Consider the following 20,861-nt stretch of genomic DNA (forward strand, 5'->3'; position numbering starts at 1 on the left):
CTGGTCCTTAATACATGAGTCGTGTTTATGTTAAATGCAATTTAATTACAAGTCATATTTACTTCGAGTCAATAATTACTTAGAAGTCACTGAACTAAAAGTATTTATTTATTTTGAGAAAGAGAATGCATGAGCCCGTGTGAGCAGGGAAAGGGCACAGAGAGAGGGAGGGAAAGAGAATCCTAAGCAGGCTCTGCACTGGCAGCGTGGAGCCCGAAGCGGGGTTCGACACGGTGTTCAAACTCACGAACCATGAGATCATGACCCAAGCCAAAACCAAGAGTCGGTTGTTAACCAGCTGAGCCACCCAGGCTCCCAGAACTAAAAGTATTTTTTAATGATTATTCTGTCTGTTCAGTAATTAGAATGACCTTTCTACCAAATAGAACAGATTTTTTAATGTTTTTCTCTAACTCTCTAGTACCTAACCTGCTATTACTCTTGTAAATAGAATAAAAAGACTTGTCAGCTTATTACTTTTTTTGACAGATGGTTTTTTCAGAAAGCATCTTGAATTTTTTTCCCCTTCATAGTTCCAGAAAAGGAGAAATGTTTAGATTTAGCTGGCAACCCAGGGATCCTGTTGTTTGAAATCCTATCAAAGCTTGTAGAGACTTCAGCCTTACCCAGAAAGGCTATAATGGAAATAGTAAGGTAAGTGGCAAAGAAAGGGGTAAAAACAGCCTTCTTAGAAGCACTTATGAGGATATGTACAAGGCAGTCACCTCTGATTAACATCCTTCTCCACAGGGTCTGCCCCAGAACAAAGGAGATGGGGTCTGTGGCAATGCTCGCGTGCCACAACATGAGACCTAATTCCTTCATCCCAACTGTGCTACCTAGTTCTGAAATTGCAAGACTGACCTCAGTCCATCTCAGGGCCCACTGAAGGCCTAAGACAACCGAGAAAGTTCAGACTCTCCTACCCTAGGCTAGAGAATCCCAGAAGAATTCAGACTTTTCCAGGGATGATCTTTGTGCTGGGCTTGGAAATCTCATTTGGAAGACACTCTCATTCATGCTGGAACTCCCCGGGGCTTCCTTTGACTCTGGGACGATGTATAGCAATTTCAGACATCCCAAAGTAGCCTTTTGGACTGGAGCACAGCCAGAAGTAGACCTGAGAATGGAGGATGAGGAAATATTCTCACACCCAAATGTGTTTTATTCCAACAAATATCACTAAAGATAAATTTTCTCAATCTATTGTTATCATTATATTATATTGAATGCTGCTGTTACCAATTTTTTAACTAATTCTCTTTCAAAGTTGTGCCTTCCCTCCTAGGCTTAAAAATACAGAATGTTTTCTGAATCCTCCGTGGGTAGCTCTATGCTGTCCTGTATCTGTCAGGTGTGGAACAGAAGGCACACAAAATTCTACTCTTCGTTCCAGTTCAAAGGCATTTATTAAATGCCTGTTATTAGTACACAAACTTGACACATTGCTTAACCTTTCAGCCTTGGTTTTCTCACCTATAAAATGGGAACAACAATAATAATACCCACCTTATAGGGCATTTGTGGGAACGTAGGAATAAATATTCCTAGAGCCCCATAAAAAATAACTATTATTATGTGGAAGTAACTAGAATAATCATACTATATATATATATATATATATATATATATATATGTTTGATATATATATCAACATATATATATATATATATATATATTATGTTTGAATCCTCACCTCCTTAATGGGTACTATTGTCCTCATTTTACAAATGAAAAACCTAAAGTACAGGTAGTTGTACTTTGCCCCAAGGAGCAATGGTGCCTGGATTTTAGCACAGTCTGATTCCAGAACCCATGCTCTTCTCCACTGCCCTACACTGCCTCTCACACCCAGTAAGTGACCAGGAAATGTTTGCTGATATTGGTGTTTTGATGATGATGATGATGATGTTGTTGTTGATGATGATGATGGTTGTTACTTATCATATACCCGGTTTCTAAGGAGATGAAGTGTTTGATATGTAGTGTTTGCATTTAAGGAACTTAAAAGATAAATTGAGAGTAAAGCCCTAAGTACGTAGACAACTAAATAATGCCAAATGAGTGGCAAAGATCATTCATGTAGTTTCCTGAGAAAGCCGGTCTTGAGCTGGGTAATGGTAGAATTTGACAGGTGTTCCTGTAGTTGATTACAACGTTTACTAAACATTATGTGAAATTTCTGAGTGTGCACTTTACAACGCATTAGCTTTTTCCTGGATTGCTGACTCCTAACTGGTCTCCCTGTTTGTACCTTTTGGTTCCCCACCCCAGCCTTGCCCACTCCAGTCTATTCTCAACACTCCCTCTATCTAGCTGATGTCTTAATGCCTACAGCACCAAATGATCCTTTTAAAATGTCGGATCATGTCAGTCCTCTGCTCAAAATCTTCAGCCAATGGGGCATCTGGGTGGCTCAGTCAGTTAAGCATTCGACTCTTGGTTCAGTTCAGGTCATGATTTCATGGTTTCATGAAATCCCTGCATCAGGCTCAGCACTGACCGTGCAGAGTCTGCTTAGAATTCTCTCTCTCCCTCTCTCTCTCTCTGCCCTTCTCCCACTTGCGCTGTCTCTGTCTCTCTCAAAATAAACTTAAAAACATAAAATATTATTTTAAAAAAACTTCAAAACCCTTCCATTTCCCTCTGAGTATGAGTCTTAGACTGTATGTGACTTATTGGTCTTCTAGGTGACCTGCCCTCACTTTTGACCTCTTTGACTTTGTCTCCTGTTACTCTGCTCCATTCAGGCTAGCACCCTTGCTGTTCCTCAAATACACCAGACATGCTCCTGCCTCAAGACCTTTACACTTGCAGTTCCCCCTGTCTGGAATGCTCTTCACCCAGACAGCCACATATCTTCCTACTTCCAGGTCTTTGTTCAAATGTTGCCATCTCAGCAGGGCCTTCTTTGGCCACCCTATCTAAAACTCCATTCTCCTACCACTCCCTGTCTCCCCTCTTCAATTTTCTTCACACTCTCTATCACCTTCTAATATACTATATAATTTACTTATTTATTGTGTTTGTTATCTGTTTTCTCATGCTAGAATGTAAGCTTCATGAGGGCAGGGATTATTTTTTTATCTGTTTTATTTCACTGTCTATCCCCGGTGTCTAGGAAAAAAAAAAATTTACACTCAGTAACTATCTATTGAGTGATCTCATTTAATCACTATTTCAACACTGTGAAGTAGGTTCCGATGTCCCACCAACAGACAAGAAGGACAAGGCAAAGAGAAGATCAGGCTGGATACCTAGCCCAGATCCCCCCGTAAGCTTCCATCTGCCTGCTGGGCAGTCCCATAGGTACTTCACACCCAAAGTGTCAAAGCCTAATTCATCTCCTTCCCCCACCCCCACTTCTACTGGTTCTTACACTTGGGTTCCAAACCTCAGCGAATGGCTCCACCACCTCACTGTGTTTATCCAATTGCCAAAGACCCACCCAGCGTCCTCCTCAGCTGCTGCTGCTCTGTCACTCCCCCATCCCACCAATCACAAAATCCTGTCTATCTGACCTCCTAAATCTGCTTCATATCCATGTACTTCTCTATATCCCCACAGGGTGAGGCGGGGGAGAGATAAGCAAAGGACTGAGGACAGAACTGTAAGAATTCCCATAGTTACGTCATGGAAAGGAAGAGGAGTCAGCTAAGGAAACATTAGTCATCAAGAAGGGAACCAGGATAGTGTGAAGTCAGAGAAGCCAGGGCCACAGAGAAATCCAAAAGAGGATGGACCTTCCACCAGTATTAAATGCTAAAGTGAGGCCAGGTGAAGTGACAACCAAATGGGTAGAATTAGATTGGGTGGTTATGAAGTCATAAGGGAACCAAAGGTCCCATCCAAAAGGATGATGGGAGGAAAGCCAAATTTCAGAGGGTTATAAAACAGCAGTTGGGTTAAACATATTAAAATAAATGCATGTTTTCACCTCTTCTTCCTTCTGAAATTGCACTAAAATAACAGTAAAAAGTTTAGAGGGCAAAAACCCATAAAGAAAAGGAAGAGCAGACAAGAGATATCAGCATAATTTGGGAAGCTGGAAAGTAAATGGATGACTGTTTACGGACTGGTGAGATCAGAACAAGCTGAAATCTGAGTACCTGCCATGGAGAAGGTCAAGAAGCCAATTCTCACCACAGAACACATGACAGGCTCAGGAACTCTGAACCTCTGAACTCAGCAACCTCTGAAAGTAGAGGACAGGGGGACCCCAACACAGAAAGACTAGTTAAGAGTAGCATGAGTTTGAAATTTTAAATAAATAAATAAATAAATAATAAAAGTAACATGAGAAGCAGATTAACCCTTAGATTCTTCTCCCTAACCCCACCCAACCAAATGACTGCCTTGATAGTTACCTCTCTGAAGAGGTTGTACCGGAAGGATCGTCTGGACTCCAGGATATCAGACATAACTTGAGGATGAGGGTATCAGAGTGGAAATAGAAAACTACATGAAAGTACACTTACTGAATGGTGAGACCCCCCACCCTGAACCAGCCACCTTCCCCTTCCCTAAGTCCCAATGTACTAACAGCTAGATTTATACCACTCAGTTAAAATATCAGAGGGTCCCTCACCAGGGAAATTGACTAGCTCAAGAAAGAGGAAAACAACACATGGATACTCACAGTTAAAAGTCCCCTTAAAAAAAGGGGGGGGGGTCCCATGATGAAACAAGGCTCAAACCAATTACTTGATAGTAAGTTCCCACTCAATAAGACCCATCATACCAAAAAGCTTCCAACTGGCCTTGAAGAGTGCTTACTCTCACTCTTAAATATGAATAGGCATCCAAGGACCAAAAGAGATTTCAGGAACACCTGTGTCATTAAAGAAAGATTACAACAGGAAAGAAGGAAAGGAGGCAGGAAGGAGAGAAGGGAGGAAGAAACTACAGATATAACATGGTATATAACCATTGAGCCAAGATTAGTGTGTCAGAGAAGGGGAGACTACAGACGATAGCAGTGTTCTCAAACTTGAGCACACATCAGCATCACCTGGAGCAGTTGCTTAAACACATTGCTGGGCCCCAGGGTTTCTGATTCAGTAGGTTTGTGTGAGAACCAAGTATTTGTATTTCTAATGAGCTCCCAGTGCTGTTGATGCTGCTGGCCTGAGGACCACACTCAGAGCCATAGGGTATGCAGAGAATACTTGGAGGGAAAGGAAAGGTGAACCTTGAGGGACCTGGTAGGAATTAAATTACACTAAGAGAAATGAGCATTATATATTTTCAGAGGAGGATAAGAACATTGTGGATAGTTGGGTTCAAGGCTAAGGAAGGAATTATCTGATTATAAACCAGACTGCTATGGCACCTGTGTGGCTCAGTCAGTTGAGCATCTGACTCTGGATTTTGGCTCAGGTCATGATCCTAGGATCATGGGATAGAGCCCCAAGTTGGGGTCCACACTGAGCAAGGAGCCTACTTAAGATTCATTCATATGCTCTCTCTCTCTCTCCCTCTCTCTCTCTCTCCCCTCCCCTTTCCCCCGTCCGCTGATCACACACTCCCTCTTTCTAATAAAATTAAATTAAATTAAAATAAAATAAAATAAAATAAAATTTATAAACCAGACTCCAAGCAGAACGCTATTGGCACATCTACCCAACCACTGCTGCAGCTCCAACATTTAGAATGAGTTCTTTCCCTCTTTCTGAGAGGAAAAAAAAAAGGTTGCCTGTCATCATCCCAGAAAGCAATGAAGCTTCCCATTGCTGTAACAGAAAAACCTGCCTGTGTAATGATAAGCAAGGTCTTGCATTTCGTCCTCTGAAACAGTAAGCAGTGACGGTCCTCTGCTCCGCACACTGAGAAGCGAGGTCTCCCACATTGGTACTGAAGCCCCACTATACCAAGTCCTTCCCCCCCCCCCCCCCGGCCCACAGCTCCAGAGAGACATCCATCGTTCCAGCTGCAAGAGGGAATCTGATCTGCAATGAATGTTTAAGGCATGCATGTTTGTAAATCAGATGTCTATACCTTTGGGGATGTTTGTGCTGTGAATGAGAGTCCCTTAGCATATCTTAAAGTATTTATAAACTAAAATGCACAGTAACAGATCTCCTAAATCTGTTGATACACATGTGCATGCATACACACACACACACACAACTCAAAGAAATGCAACCAATAGTGATTTACTGAATAGTAAGATTATTGGTGATACTTCCTTTTTATACTCTTCTGCATTTTCCAAATTCTCTGCAATAAGGATTTCTTTTAAATCCTCAACACAAAGTAGTTGCATTTTAAAACTCAACACAAAGTAATATAATGGTAGGCATGATTAATGTTTGTATTCAAGCTGGTGCCACTCAAGGCTTTGTCAAGGATCACTATCGATAGGTATTTTTCTAGACAAGACTTGAGGTCCGGGGGGAGGAGGAAGGAAGCCAAAGCCCAGGAACTAGAAATATAAACTAGCCAAATGGCCTGGGGAAAGTATTAGTAGATATTCTATGAATGTCACAAAAATAAGCACTCAATAAATAATATTGAATGAATATACAAATTAAGTTTAAAATAAATGGATTCCGCCTATACCTTGCAGCTGGACTTTTTTTCCTTTTGTCCAGCACTTAGGCACTTTTTCAGTAGGACTATACAGCACTTTTTATTCTTTTTTTAATTACTTTTTTTTTTTTTTTAGCTATTTCCAAAGAAAATTCCAGGAAACCAGGTCAGGAATGTTATGGAATCCATACACCATGGCTTATGAAAAAAGGAGATTTAAGCAAGACATATGCACCCCTCCCAGCTCAAGCACAGCTGCCTTTGCCAATGCTGCCCGGACTGCAATAATGAAAGAAAAGGATTTATTTAAATTTCTTGAAGAGCTCAAGAGTAAGAGCCATTTGTCCTCTCCCCACTGTTGCAAAGGATTTATTTGTAGATTACTGGTCAGAAATAAATACTAGAGGTCAAGTGCTATAGAAACAGGACCACAGCCTATTCTGTCTGGTCTATGTCACACAGGTATCATTGGAAAGCAAATCTGCATCTTAACCTGAGTCCTCATGATTCAGGTGAAGCCTAAAGTCTGGGAGTGGGGGAGAAGGCAAGAGAGTGAAGAGTGAGGGTCACAGCCACTGAGAAGACTAGACAAAGAGCAAAATAGGCACTACATGTATGTCTTTTATGTGAATTTCCTCTTACACTGTTCATAATATCATTTTTGTTTTTATTTTTAGGGTGCAATCCTCCTTCAGATAGCCCGTATTCAAAAATACCCATCTTTCCATTGTTTCCTAATGTGGATGGCGTGGTGATGGGAAAGCCATTCAAAGACATGCAGAAATTAGAAATGCTAAGGAGAAAGGAGCCTCTGAACTTCTTTGAGAACTATTTTTTCCATAAAAGAGACTGGAAAGCACAGGTAAGATTTCAATTATTAATTAATTCAAGTTAATATTAGTTAAACATTAGTTAATTCAAATACTTAAGTTTTTAAGTTCTAACTTAACAGAACTAATAACATGTTTTTTAATGACAAACGTTTTCAGTCATTGTATTTTTTTAAATTTTTTTTAGTGTTTATTCATTTTTGAGAGAGAGCAGGGGAGGGGCAGAAGTGGGGTGTGGGGGACAGAGGATCTGAAGCAGGCCCTGTGCTGACAGCAGAAAGCCCGATGTAGGGCTTGAACTCATGAACCATGAGATCATGACCTGAGCCAAAGTCAGACGCCCAACCAACTGAGCCACCGGGTGCCCCTTTTTAATAGATATTAATTCTGCTACTTCAAGATCAAAAATTTCTGCATGGCCAAAAATAATCACATCTGCAACTCGTACACCAAGGGCTAACTCCTTTAATACATCAAAGAGCTTCAAATTGATTAGAAAGAAACTAACTTGTATAAAAATAAGCAAAGGATATGAACAGATAGTTCTCAGTAGTGTGAAAAGATATTCAATCCCATTCTTCATAAAAGATCCAAATCAAAACCACCTTGAAAGTGGTAATACAGAAAGATAGTATCTTTCCATATTAGACTGACCAAGATCAAAAGGTTGAAAAATACATGGGGTACTCATGAATTGCAGACAGGAGTTTATATTGATTCAACCTCCACAGAGGAAATTTGGTAATACCTACCAAAGTGACAGACCTCACACCTGTGGACTATGAGTGAGGAACAATTTCTCCACTGCCCTCTTAGGGTCTTTCGGCTGAGCCTGAGAATTAAATTGACATAAGACAGATCAACAGGAGGAAAGCGTACACATTTTCAAAAATTTTACAGGTACATGGGAGTCCCCACAGAAAACGAAGATTCAAAGTAGCAGAGTCCAACACTTGTGTGCTAAATTGGCCAAAGAGTTGTAAATAGAGTGAAAATGTGTCCAGGCAGAGGGACTTGGCCTAGGGTAGTTAATTGGGTGGAGTTTAGAAGACAAAGGTTAGTTTAACACGATCTGTACAGATTTCTGCCAGCCTCAACTCCCCATTCCCAGTGATAAGAATGTTACTTTCCTCCTGGTATAAAGAGAGCATCTTCCTCATGGGGCGTTGATCTCCTGCATTCAGGAAGGAAGAGGAGAGAGATCAGAGTGCTCTTCTTAACACCCGCTGTTTTCCAAGTCCCTTTAACTCAAAATACTCCTTTTGCCAAAGTCACATATTTGGGGTGGCATATTCAGCCACCTTCATGACCTAGCATCTCACCCCTAGGATACTATCTGGGATACACTTGTTCCAAATGCCGCCCATACAGGGCAACTCATTACATGGTTGTTTATACTAGCAAACGGTTGGGGAAATAACTAAATGACCATTTACTAGATTAACTCTATTACCGAGTTAACTATTTACTAGGTTAACTACTACTGTATTTACTAGGTTAAATAACTAGGGGACTAGTTAAATTACGCTTTATCCTTACCATGAAATATTCTGCAGCCATTTTTAAAAAATTTATTTATTTTTGGGAGAGAAAGAGAGCGAGAGAGCGAGAGAGAGACAGAGAGAGACAGCACGACCAGGGGAGGGGCAGAGAGAGGGACACAGAGAATCCGAAACAGAGAGCCCCATGTGCAGCTCGAACCCACAAACTGGGAGATCATGACCTGAGCTGAAGTCGGATGCTTAACTGACTGAGCCACCCAGGCGCCCCTGCAGCCATTTTAATGACTTAAACTCTTTGCGTGATGATGTAAAAGATCTCCAAAAGGAAAAGGATATGAAACAGTATGTGTAGTACACTGCTATTTGTATAAAAAGGAGAAAAATAAATAAATACAAAGTATGTACATACACTTTTTTCTCGTAAAATGTTCTGGAAGGAAATCCAAGAGAATAGTAACATTGGTTGCCTGCAGACAGAGAAAGTAAGGGGCTGGGAGACAGAAGAGGCAAGGAGATCACAGTGTATATTCACCATACTCTGATTTTTTAAGCATATGTATGTTTTACACTCCTAAAAATTGGAAACAAAAAAGAATTAACTGTTTTGCGGAGTACTAAACAAGAGCTAAAATACTCTACAGCACAGTGACATGGGAGATGAGAAGGGTGGTGCTCAGAATTAAAGCTTCCTAAGTTCATTGTATTGTTTGAGTAGAGACTTAGGATACTGGTCAAATCTATAATTTGTTAAATTAATTATGAGTGTTGGGGCACCTCTATGGCTCAGTCAGGTGAGCGTTGAACTCTTGGCTTCAGCTCAGGTCATGATCTCACAGTCGTGAGATGGAGTCCCACATGTGGTTCCACACTGCGTATAGAGCCTGCTTAAGATTCTCTCCCATTCTCTCTCTCTCTCTCTCTTCCCTGATTCTCTCCTGCTCATGCTGCCTCAAAAATAAAATTGAGTGTTAAAAATGTGAGGATAATCACTAAAATGAATCATAAATAAGTTAATGAATAATCATTAAAATGAATAATTGTCAAATAGAAGGAAAAAAGAATAAGAAAAAAGAGAAAACATGGGATAATAGAAAATGCAAAACAAAATAGGCAGATGGGGTGCCTGGGTGGCTCAGTCAGTTAAACATCTGACTTTAGCTCAGGTCATGATCTCGTGGTTTGTGAGTTCCAGCCCCATGTTGGGCTCTGTGCTGATAGCTCAGAGCCTGGAGCCTACTTTCGATTCTGTGTCTGTCTCTCTCTGCCCCTCCCCCGCTCATGCTCTGTCTCTCTCTCTCTCTCAAAATTAAATAAATATTTTTAAAAATTTTAAAAAATAGAAAAATCCAAGTATGTCAGTAATCACAACAAAAGATTAAACACACTAGTTTAAAAAAACAAGGATAAAAAAAAATACATAGACAACGGATCATCTTTCAAATTTAAAATAAAAAAGGACACTGAGACTGATTTTTAATAATTCTCAGATATATGTTCTCTAAAGGAGACACACCTAAAATACAACACAGAAAGTTTGGAAGTAAAAAGACTGAAAAAGATAAATCAGGCAAATACAAATCAAAGAGAGCTGGTATCAATATATTAGCATAAGGAAAGTAAAATTTAAGGAAAACATAGCTAAAGATAAAGATGCTATTTAATTACTTTTAAAAATCTTCAGAAAGATATAACTATCCTGAACCTGTGTGTACCTAGCAAACTGACAGATAACAGTTAACAGAATTGTAAGGATTAACTTTAGACTTTTTAAAGGCACTATGCATGCTAAAAAAGTGAATAGGCAAACCCATAATCACCGTGGGAGATATTTATCATGCATCTCCAGAAACTGATAAAGCAAACTGAAAGAAAGAAAGAAAGAAAGAAAGAAAGAAAGAAAGAAAGAAAGAGAAGAAAAAGAAAAGAGAGAAAGAAAAGAAAAAATAAAAGAAAATAGGAAGGAAGGAAAGAAAAAAGAAAGAAAAGAAAAGAAAGAAGGGGGATATTTATCATGCGTCTCCAGAAACTGATAAAGCAGACCAAAAGAAAAGAAAAGAAAGAAGGAAGGAAGGAAGGAAGGAAGGAGAAAGAAAAGAGAGAAAGAAAAGAAAAAATAAAAGAAAATAGGAAGGAAGGAAAGAAAGAAGAAAGAAAAGAAAAGAAAGAAGGGGGATATTTATCATGCGTCTCCAGAAACTGATAAAGCAGACCAAAAGAAAAGAAAAGAAAGAAGGAAGGAAGGAAGGAAGGAAGGAGAAAGAAAAGAGAGAAAGAAAAGAAAAAATAAAAGAAAATAGGAAGGAAGGAAAGAAAGAAGAAAGAAAAGAAAGGAGATATTTATCATGCATCTCCAGAAACTGATAAAACAGACCAAAAGGAAGAAAGGAAAGAAGAAAAGAAAAGAAAAGAAAAGAAAAGAAAAGAAAAGAAAAGAAGGAAGGAAAGAAAGAAAGAAAGAAAGAAGAAAGAAAAGAAAGAGAAAGAAAGAAAGAAAGAAAGAAAGAAAGAAAGAAAGAAAGAAAAAAGAAAGAGGAAGAAGGAAGAAGAAGAAAGAAGAAGAAATCAACTCATCTTACAAAAAACTCTTATCTGTTAAGGAAGAGAGACATGGAACTAAAGCTTAATATAGAATCAGAATCTAGAAAAAAGTTGTTTCCGGACATGGGGAACTTGAGCACATTAGTAGCCAGGAGGAAGAGCCCTTAGAGCTATGGTTCTCAATCCTGGCTGCACAACGGAATCACCGAGGAGAGCTTTTAACAGCCCTGTGCCCAGGCCACAACCCTAACCAATTAAATCAGATCTCGGGATGGGGCTTAAGCTTCAGCATTTTTTTAAAGTTCCAACATGCAGCCAAAGCTGACAACCACTGCCTGAGGCAGAGAAACTGAAGTTGTAGGAGAGGGGCAAGACTGGTTGTGCCATTTGTGGAGCCCAGTGCAAAATGGAAATGTGGAGCCCTCTTGTCCAAAAATCACTAAGAATTTAAAGACAGCAACAGCAGAACAATAAACCAAACTCAGGGCCCTTCTAAGTACGTGGTCCTGTGTGATTGTACAGATCACACACCCACGAAGCCAGCTCTGGAACAAGGGAAATTGAAGGAAAATGGTCCAGGGAGCAAATAAATATTCAGGAAAAACTCTCACATCGAAGAGGCAAAGAGGAAAAATCAGGCTACAAGATGGAGAAATCCTAAGGTGGAAAGAAGAGTGAAAAGAATGTATATTAGACAGCCCTGGAGAGACAAGAGCGGTAGCTGAGGGAGTGTGCGGACCTGGTTTTCCAGCAGCCACTAAGAGGACTGCTCTGAGGGCTGTAAGAGAGTTAACGGTAAATGAAGGAAAGTAATGGCAGGCGGTACAACGGGCCTGAATGAGACTGGGTAATACACGTCTTCAAGGAAATCAGTGAGCATATTTACGTGATTTCTGCCAGCATTGTTCAGCAGCCCAGGAGCAGGGAAAATGGATGGCTGGTTGCCCATGGGAAGTTTGGAAGTACTGTAGGTCGTCATCTGTGGAGGGCACCATCTTCATTTTCAGAGCTTGGTGATGGCTTGGGAAATGTGGTAGAAGTAGAGTTGGCTCCTCTCTACCTTCCATATCCATTCCACACATAAGCCATCTCTTCTTGTTTTAATGCTTATTTATTTTTGAGAGAGAGAGAGAGAGAGAGAGCACGTGTGTGTGTGTGTGTGTGAGCAAGGGGCAGAGAGAGAGAGGGAGACAGAGAATCCCAAGCAGGCTCCGCGCTGTCAGCACAGAGCCCCATGCGGGGTTCGAACTCACTCAGTGTGAGATCATGACGTGAGGTGAAATCAAGAGTCGGGCGCTTAACCAACTGAGCCACCCCGGCGCCCCATCTTCTGGTCTATACTTCTGAGTAGGCTTCATCATTATGAGAGAAAATTTGCTAAATGCTCATTTACACATGGCACCATACCATGTAGCCCAAAACAACTGACAAGTGGCTTAGCAATTACCTTCTGTATCATACACAAACCCCTCATAATGCAATGTATTTCTCCTTATTATGTCTATGTTGTATAATTCAACCCAAAATATATCACTAACCTTCTTTTTTTAAATGTGTGTAAAGGCAGCAAATATAAAGCCTATTGACCCCGTCTCAGGCTGTCCTACTGACATCCTGGCCATTGACCAAATGCTCAAAAAGAAGCAGAATTGGACAGTGACTGATGCGGCAGCTATTAAACAGCCCGTGAGTATTCACTGTTGGCACCTTCTCAGAAAGCACTGATGAGAATATTTTCCATTTCAATACTACAACCATAAACCCCAACGTTATTTTTTCTGCTCTATGTCTTTAAAACAAGACAAGCTCATTTCTCACTTTTACCCATGGCAATGACGCTTCTTGCTCTGTAATCAAGTGGATTCAAATGTTAACTGTTATAATTCATCCTGCTAATCACCCATGGAACCATACCCAGCATCGCTTCTGGGACATTCATTTGTTTCATGCTGGAAATAGCAACTAGGTAAGGCAGCCAGCTGTCACGGTGAGGGGGGTGTACTGAGGGAACCACGATGAGTGAAAGCATCTCGATTACAGCAGCTAAAAGGATAGTTCAGGAGCACTTGCCAGGTGCCAAGCACGGTGCCATATAGGTGCTCCACAAGTACTCGACGGGTACTGATTCATTTACTGATCACAACAGTGCTTCCAGATAGGTGCTGTTATGGTTCTTTGTCATTTTAGAGATAAGCACAGAGAGGTTCACTTGTCTAAAGGCAGAAGGAATAGAGGAATGGAGCCAGAATTAGAAACACGAGCCGTGTGGCTCTGGAATCCACATTTTTAACCATAACTCTGTGCTCCCTGACTACCTTTGTGCCGTGACATCTTAGCAGCTTTTGTACTCCACAGAGACAGACCGGGGTATGTGTATTTCATGCCGCCTTTTTTCTGCACGTGACACTAATGATCAAGGTCTCCTGGATGGTTTCCACTTCCTTGGCCTTTACAGTACTGCATCTTGCAGCTCTGTGTCCCTTCCTCCCGCTTTTCTTTCCTGAATGTTCATCCCTTCAGTCTTGATGGTTCTTCGTTTTCCTACTGCTCTTCCCATTATAGGCACTCGTCCGGTCATTTGTTCAGTAAATATTTATACGTTATTAACAAAGTTCTAGGTTTACGGAATACCACAGGGGAGGAAAAAACAGAGTTCCTGGCCTCCATGAGCTTGGAGTGAGGGTGAGAAGGAAATAAACAGTAGTAATACATGGGGATAAGTGAAACAACAGGTGAGGTCGGCACTGGACGCCACAAGAACACAAAGGAGTGGGCTCCCGACCTCTGCTCATCATGGCACATACTCATGCTGGAATAAATGGAGGCTCCTTATAGCCGGAGGCCTCCAACCCAGAGTACCGGCTGCCCCAAGGGCTAAGGAGCTTGAGGAAGGCAGTCAATTGGCATACCTGTAAACCAGTCACAACAGAACTTTGGGGATCTCTGCGTTAAGTGAAGGAAAAGCCAGGGCAAGCATTCTTTGCACTGTCTCAATCTACCCTTCTTGTTTCAGCTGCCACCTATACACAGGTAACTCTTAAATCTGTCTCTAGTCGAGACTTCTTTCCAGTACTTTCACCTTAGCTCATTGGCTGCCTGATGAACATTTTTACCTCACTGTCTCAGCCTATCTAACTCTACCAGTCCAAACCAAACTCGTCATCTGCATCAGACGGGCTCTTCCTTGGGGATTCCGTATGTCAGCTGTTGATACCACCCTCTACCCAGTCAATGAAACTAGAAGGCCAGGAGTCACCCTTAATTTGTGAATTGTCCTCGCTCCTCACATCCACCTACGACCAAATCTGGCTACTCTTGTTCTCCTGAAAATTTTTCAAATCTGTCTCCTTCATCCCATCCTATCACTACTGCCTTCACTAGGCCCTCATTAGGTCTTGCCTGGACCCCCCAACCTCCTATCCCTACCTCACAGCTGCTCCCCTCCACCCACTCTCCACACAGCTGCTCATGATCTAACATAAAGATCCAGCTCTGCCCCTGTCCTGCTTAAGAACGAATGCTTCCCTCTCAACAATGGCAGGATTTTTCAACTCTATTTTCTGCTCCACACTCTGAGAGACTTATCTCCCTTCCATCAGAAACAGGTGGTAATTGTGGTACCTGACTGGCTCAGTCGGTGGAGTGTGCCACTCTTGATCTCAGGGTTTAAGTTTGAGCCCCACATTAGGTGGAGAAATTACTTAGAAAAGAAAAGAAATGAAATGAAATGAAATGAAAAGAAAAGAAAAGAAAAGAAAAGAAAAAAGAAGAAAAGAAGAAGGGAAGGGGAGGGAAGGGGAGGGGAGGGGAGGGGAGGGGAGGGAAGGGAAGGGAAGGGAAGGGAAGGGAAGGGAAGGGAAGGGAAGGGAAGGGAAGGGAAGGGAAGGGAAGGGAAGGGAAGAGCGGCTCACTACAGCATGATTTTCACTGAGGAAAGGGCTCTCCCAACCTCCCTGAGATCAAGTCTAAGGGCCAGTACAGCACAGTGCTTTGCCTGCCTCATCTCCTTCACTCCCTCCCTCCCACTTTCAAAACCTGACACTTTAGCGACACCAACGTGCTTGTGCCTCTACCAATTCCAGAGGCCTTTGTTCCTTTGTTTCTGCTATCTCCTGTCCCTGAAACTCCTTCCCATCACCAGTGACTCTCTCCGTCTGGCCAAACCCTTGAGGAACTACTCAGGATCTCTCCCTCCCTGTCCTAAGTGGATTGAGTGCCATCCTTGGCACTCCTATTATATCCAGAGCCTGTCTCCATCCCCCATTTCCTCCTTGTTTTAGTCTATTGTGTTTTTAATATTCTCATAACATTTCTTCTCTCATTATTCCCAAATCATACATTTGGATTGTCCACCAACTCCTAACTTGCGTGTCCTCAAAAGGTCCTACCAATGTGTAAACTCAGTGATGTTCAACCAGCCTGGGAATGTAACTCTTAGGATATCTAGAATTGTGGTCCATAAGTCAAAGATATGTTAAGGTAACTACTGCCAACTTCTGCTCTCTCACTGCAGGTGAAGAGAGCTATAGATACCTATAACTTGGGAATTGCCCTGGAGCACCGGAAAGACATGCTAAACCTCTGGCAGAAGATCCGAGGGGATTTGATTGGAATAGACACTAAAAATGAGTCCTTTTATGATACCTTTTCTGCTTACACATGGTCCTGGAATGTTTGCCAAGAATTACTTTCACCAAAGGACTTAAGGTTATATGATGCCTACATGAATAGGCATACCTTCCACAACTCCGTATTCTCTTCTTCCTCGGATATCAGTGAATGTGACACAGACACAGGAAGAAAACGAAAACGGAAAGGTTTCAAAGGGTTTCGACGATGAGATTTCTACATTTTCTAAACAGCTCACTGCAAACTACTTTTTCATAGATATCAAAATTGTGGTTTCTTGCTTTTGTCTAGTACATTCTTAGCAGCTGGAAATGTTGACATCTTTTGAATTCTGACCAGTAAAAAAGTTTAAGTCATAATGTGGTTTCCCTTTCCTAATTCTTACCTAGTAAATAGAGGTCATGTGGTTTTTTTCCCCCAGCAAACAACTGCACTCTGCTGCCCCCACCTGGCTCAAAATGGCCTGGGCACCAGGAGAAAACCTGAGATGTGCGCCTACCTTAAGGGCCTCTGTGAGCCCCTAGGGGCTCTCCCAGTAACATGCCTCTTAGTTTATGTGACTGTAAGTGGCACTAGGTTTTTGATTATTTGTAAAAGAGGCCAAAGACAGCAGATGACAATGATCCTTCAGTTCCAGGGAATAATATCACCATCTCCCAGGGAATCTTGATTAAATTTGGGTGTTCCTAAGGCTCCTTAGCCACACATCTTCAGGCTGATCTCTTGGATACCTTTTAAAAAGGGATGTTGTTTTCAGGGCATCTGGGTGGCTCAGTCGGTTAAGCACCCGACTTCGGCTCAGGTCATGATCTCACGGTTCTTGGGTTCAAGCAGCACGTCGGGCTCTGTGCTGACTGCTCAGTGCCTGGAGCCTGCTTCAGATTCTGTGCCTCCCTCTCTCTCTGCCCCTCCTCTGCTTATGCTCTCTCTCTCTGAAAAATAAATAAACATAAAATTTTTTTTTAAAGTTTATCTCATCCATTACACTTGTTCTTTAATGCATTTAATAAAGATGCACATATGTAACTATATTACAAGTTTGGTAGTTGTAATTTTTATTGTGGAAAACTACACACAAAATTTACTATTTTAATCACATTTAGGTGTATATCATCCATTACATTATTTTTTCCTGTTAGAAAAAGGGAAAAACATGTTTCACATTGATGGGGACAGTGGCTTATAATATAAAATCATAACATGCCAGAAAAAAGCAATGAAAATAGTGAAGGCTCCTAGAACTATTTAATGAAACAGTCTTGAAGTAAATTTGTGTTACCTTGAAGAGTCAAAACTGTCTAAATGTATTTGCCATTCTTTACAATGTTATGATGTTGAGAAAAAGAAGCTTATTGACAAGTGGCCATGTTTCTTACCTGAAGAATAAGATTTATGGTTTGACAGATTTTTTTCTTTTTTTGGTATGGCTATGACCATAATAGGCAATCTAAGAGATGTAATTTGGATGCCAAAATTAGAATTCCTGAAATATTTTCTTGGATCAGTGAGATAACAGGAAAGAATATTTTTAAGCATATCTGTCCTGGAAAATCTAAAATGTACAGTAACACAGTCTTTATATCAAATTGTCACATACTGTAGTGACAGTATAAACTGGCATCTTGTCAGTATAGCAATAGGTACTCGGCCATTCATTCAACAATTATTTTTTTTAATGTTTATTTTTGAGAGAGCACGTGCAAACAAGGGGGGAGGGGCAGAGAGAGAGAGGGACAGAGGATCTGAAACAAGCGCTGTGCTGACAGCAGAGAGCCTGACACGGGGCTTGAACTCACAAACAGTGAGATCATGAGCCGAAGTCGGATGCTTAACTGACAGGCACCCATTGTTCAACATTTATTGAGTTGCATACTATGTGTTGGACCTTGTTCTAGGACCTGGATATAACAGTGAACAAAGAGATAAAATGCCCTGACCTCACGGCTTAGTAATCCAGCTAATTATAACCACTGACTCACTACTTCCACTTCTAGACATTATTCCTAAAGAAATAATCATGAATATACAAAATGATTTAGTTACAAGGATGTGTATCGTGTTGGATTTTAAAGTTGCCTAAATGTCCGGTAAGTCATGGTACAGTTCTATAAATTAAAACGATGTTAGAAAAGACCATTCAAACAAAAGAATGATATTATAAGCTATCATCAGGTTATAAAATAGGCTACAACTGCTCAGAGCCATGAGAAGGCTGTATGGGATTGTTCTAGAACCTAATTATGATTGTAGTTGCACAAATATAGATTTTTATGAAAATTATCAGACGGTACACTTAAAATGGGTGAATTTAATTATATGTAAACTATACCTCAATGAAGTTGTAAAATAAGAGGGCATAAAGCAGTTCTGAAACTATTGTAATTTAAAAGTTACTTCTATAAATACATAAGAAAAAAAAAAGACTGGAAGGTATACATCAGTGTTGTTTTTTTTTAAACCAAAGTATTTAATGGGTTAAATTAAGGATGGAATGGGGTAGTTTCTTTTTTTCTTTTGTCTAAATGTTCTACAATAAACATATTTATTTTGCAATAAGAAAAAAAAAACACAAAAGGCTGTTTAAATTTGTTAAATCAGCTTATTCAATTATCTAGGCCTGCTACATGTTCTGTGAAACTTTAAGGAGAGCAAATCAGGACACCAGGGTCCCTTCCCCCACTTTCAGTTCCGGAGCACATGCTTACACAGACCAGAATTTCCACTGACTGGAACTTAAAGAAAAGCATGAAATAATTACCCACGTCCCAGGTTGACACCCAAGGCAATGATCCAGACTGAGAGTTGTTAACCTTTCCAGGCTTTGAACCCATGCCACCCAGCTAGAAGAGCTCTTCCAGCTCACCAGCAGAGGGCCCCTTAACTCCCCTGAGAAGTTTTGCTTGCTGAAGATACAGTCCAGCGTGACGTCTGGTAGCACAGAGGACTCAGAGTCACGTCTTCCAAATTTCTGCAGAAAAATAACTTCAGGTGCTTCAAAAGATGGGAGAAACATGAGTTGTACAGGTCAACCAAAGATAATTGTACGAAAATTCAGGATACTTTTCTCCCATTTCACCAAAAGAGCCCAAGTTGTTTGCCATTTTAAATGACTAGTTGTGGGGCGCCTGGGTGGCTCAGTCGGTTAAGCGTCCGACTTCGGCTCAGGTCATGATCTCGCTGTCCTTCGAGCCCCGCGTTGGGCTCTGTGCTGACAGCTCAGAGCCTGGAGCCTGTTTCCGATTCTGTGTCTCCCTCTCTCTCTGACCCTCCCCCATTCATGCTCTGTCTCTATCTCAAAAATAAATAAATAAACGTTAAAAAATTTTTAAAAAAATAAAAAAATAAAAAAAAATAAATGACTAGTTGTGGGAATTAATATAGTAAGTGACTTCAAGTGAAAACAGAGTGAGCTCCCTGCAAGAAACTCTGCAGTGAGAATGTTGATTAGGAGCATGAATAGCTTTTGGTGTGGGGAGAAAAACGAGTGTAGAAGAGACAACAAGATGCCAAGAATACATATAAATCAACCACTATGTCAAACAACCAGCCTCGAGAAACTATAAAAATCCTTGTCACTTGTTTTTTGGAGAGGAGGTCGTGTTCAAAATGTTTCAAAAGACCATGAGAATGGCAAAAGTGTTTTCAAATAAAGTACAAATTCTCTACTCTCTTATCTTTTCAATTCACTCACATATTTTTCTTTGTGATTAAGGAGGATTTAGGGCCTGATCCAGTTTCTTTTCTGAGAAAGATACAGAACCTCTCATAGCTCCCTTCAGTTTTGCGTACGGAAAGAATCTGCAATGAAGGAAACGACAACTGGGTACCAGTGTGCTGAGTCTAGTAATGCACCATCTAAGTAATTAACCCTTTCCTTATCTTCTTCCAGATGGTAATCATTACTCTCCTGGAACTCTTCTCAACTAACCTTGTGCAGACAGCATGCTTTCTTTTGAGAATCAGTTTGTAGTAATTATCAAAATAGAAATGGAAGGCTGAAAATGTATGAACATAACAAACTATGTGTGTTTGCATTACAATCCTGACTGTGTGAATAAGCTTGGATATGGATAATTCCAAAAAGTATGTGGTTACAAAAAATTTTTTAACTTGTCCTTGGATGGATATTCCATTTGATTAAACAGATAAACCTCATGCTCTCAGAATTCATTTCATATCCTCCTCCCAGAAAAATCGTTTTTTTTTTTTCATAGCTTTTCACACTATGAAAAGCTGACGATGGAAGCTGGAAAACTGCCAGATTTCCTCGGCCAGCTTGCTACCTTCCTCAAATTCTTCCGACCATAAAAGCTCTATGGGACTAGCTACCTTTAATTCTCAAAGTGATTTCTCCTGTCTTAAAACTTGAAGGAGGGGTGCCTGGGTGGCTCAGTCATTTAAGCGTGAGACTCTTGATTTCTCCTCAGGTCATGATCTTGCAGTTCAGGAGATCAAGCCCCCCATCAGTCTCTGCACTGACACTGCAGAGCCTGCTTGGGATTCTCTGTCTCCCTCTACCCCTCCCCCATTCTCTCTCTCTTTCTCTCTCTCAAAATAAATAAACATTTTTAAAATTTTTGAGGGAAACAGGGGAACCTGCTAGAGGATCCCAGCATAGAGAGGAGGCTCAAGCTTAATTAATGTCTCCCACTTTCTTGCGGGTCTGCAAGACCACTAGGGCCTCCTGACAAGGGATGGGGAGTAGGAAGCCCACTCCGAGAAAAAATTCTGCCAGAGTACGCCCCGCCCCATTCCCCAACCCCATCCCCAACTCAGGCCCCGCCCCAGTGGGCGGAGCTCGAGCACAACCTCCACAGGGGACTGCCGCGCC

The 20,861-nt window shown here is 41.0% G+C and overlaps 1 protein-coding gene across 7 annotated transcripts in view; it reads left to right on the forward strand.

Moving 5' to 3' along the window:
* The window catches only part of EFCAB3 (EF-hand calcium binding domain 3), a 65,069-nt gene extending 48,680 nt beyond the window's left edge, over nucleotides 1-16,389 (forward strand). For all 7 annotated transcript variants that reach the window (XM_007088236.3, XM_007088237.3, XM_042966296.1 and 4 more), the window contains 5 exons: nucleotides 534-654; nucleotides 6,668-6,861; nucleotides 7,209-7,393; nucleotides 12,965-13,087; nucleotides 15,915-16,389. In XM_007088236.3, the coding sequence (XP_007088298.2) occupies nucleotides 534-654; nucleotides 6,668-6,861; nucleotides 7,209-7,393; nucleotides 12,965-13,087; nucleotides 15,915-16,241 (950 nt within the window). In that variant the 3' untranslated portion in view covers nucleotides 16,242-16,389. The remainder of the gene's footprint in view (nucleotides 1-533; nucleotides 655-6,667; nucleotides 6,862-7,208; nucleotides 7,394-12,964; nucleotides 13,088-15,914) is intronic.
* The last annotated feature ends 4,472 nt before the right edge of the window (nucleotides 16,390-20,861 follow it).

The sequence above is a fragment of the Panthera tigris genome, chromosome E1, assembly GCF_018350195.1.
Source record: "Panthera tigris isolate Pti1 chromosome E1, P.tigris_Pti1_mat1.1, whole genome shotgun sequence".
NCBI lineage: Eukaryota > Metazoa > Chordata > Mammalia > Carnivora > Felidae > Panthera > Panthera tigris.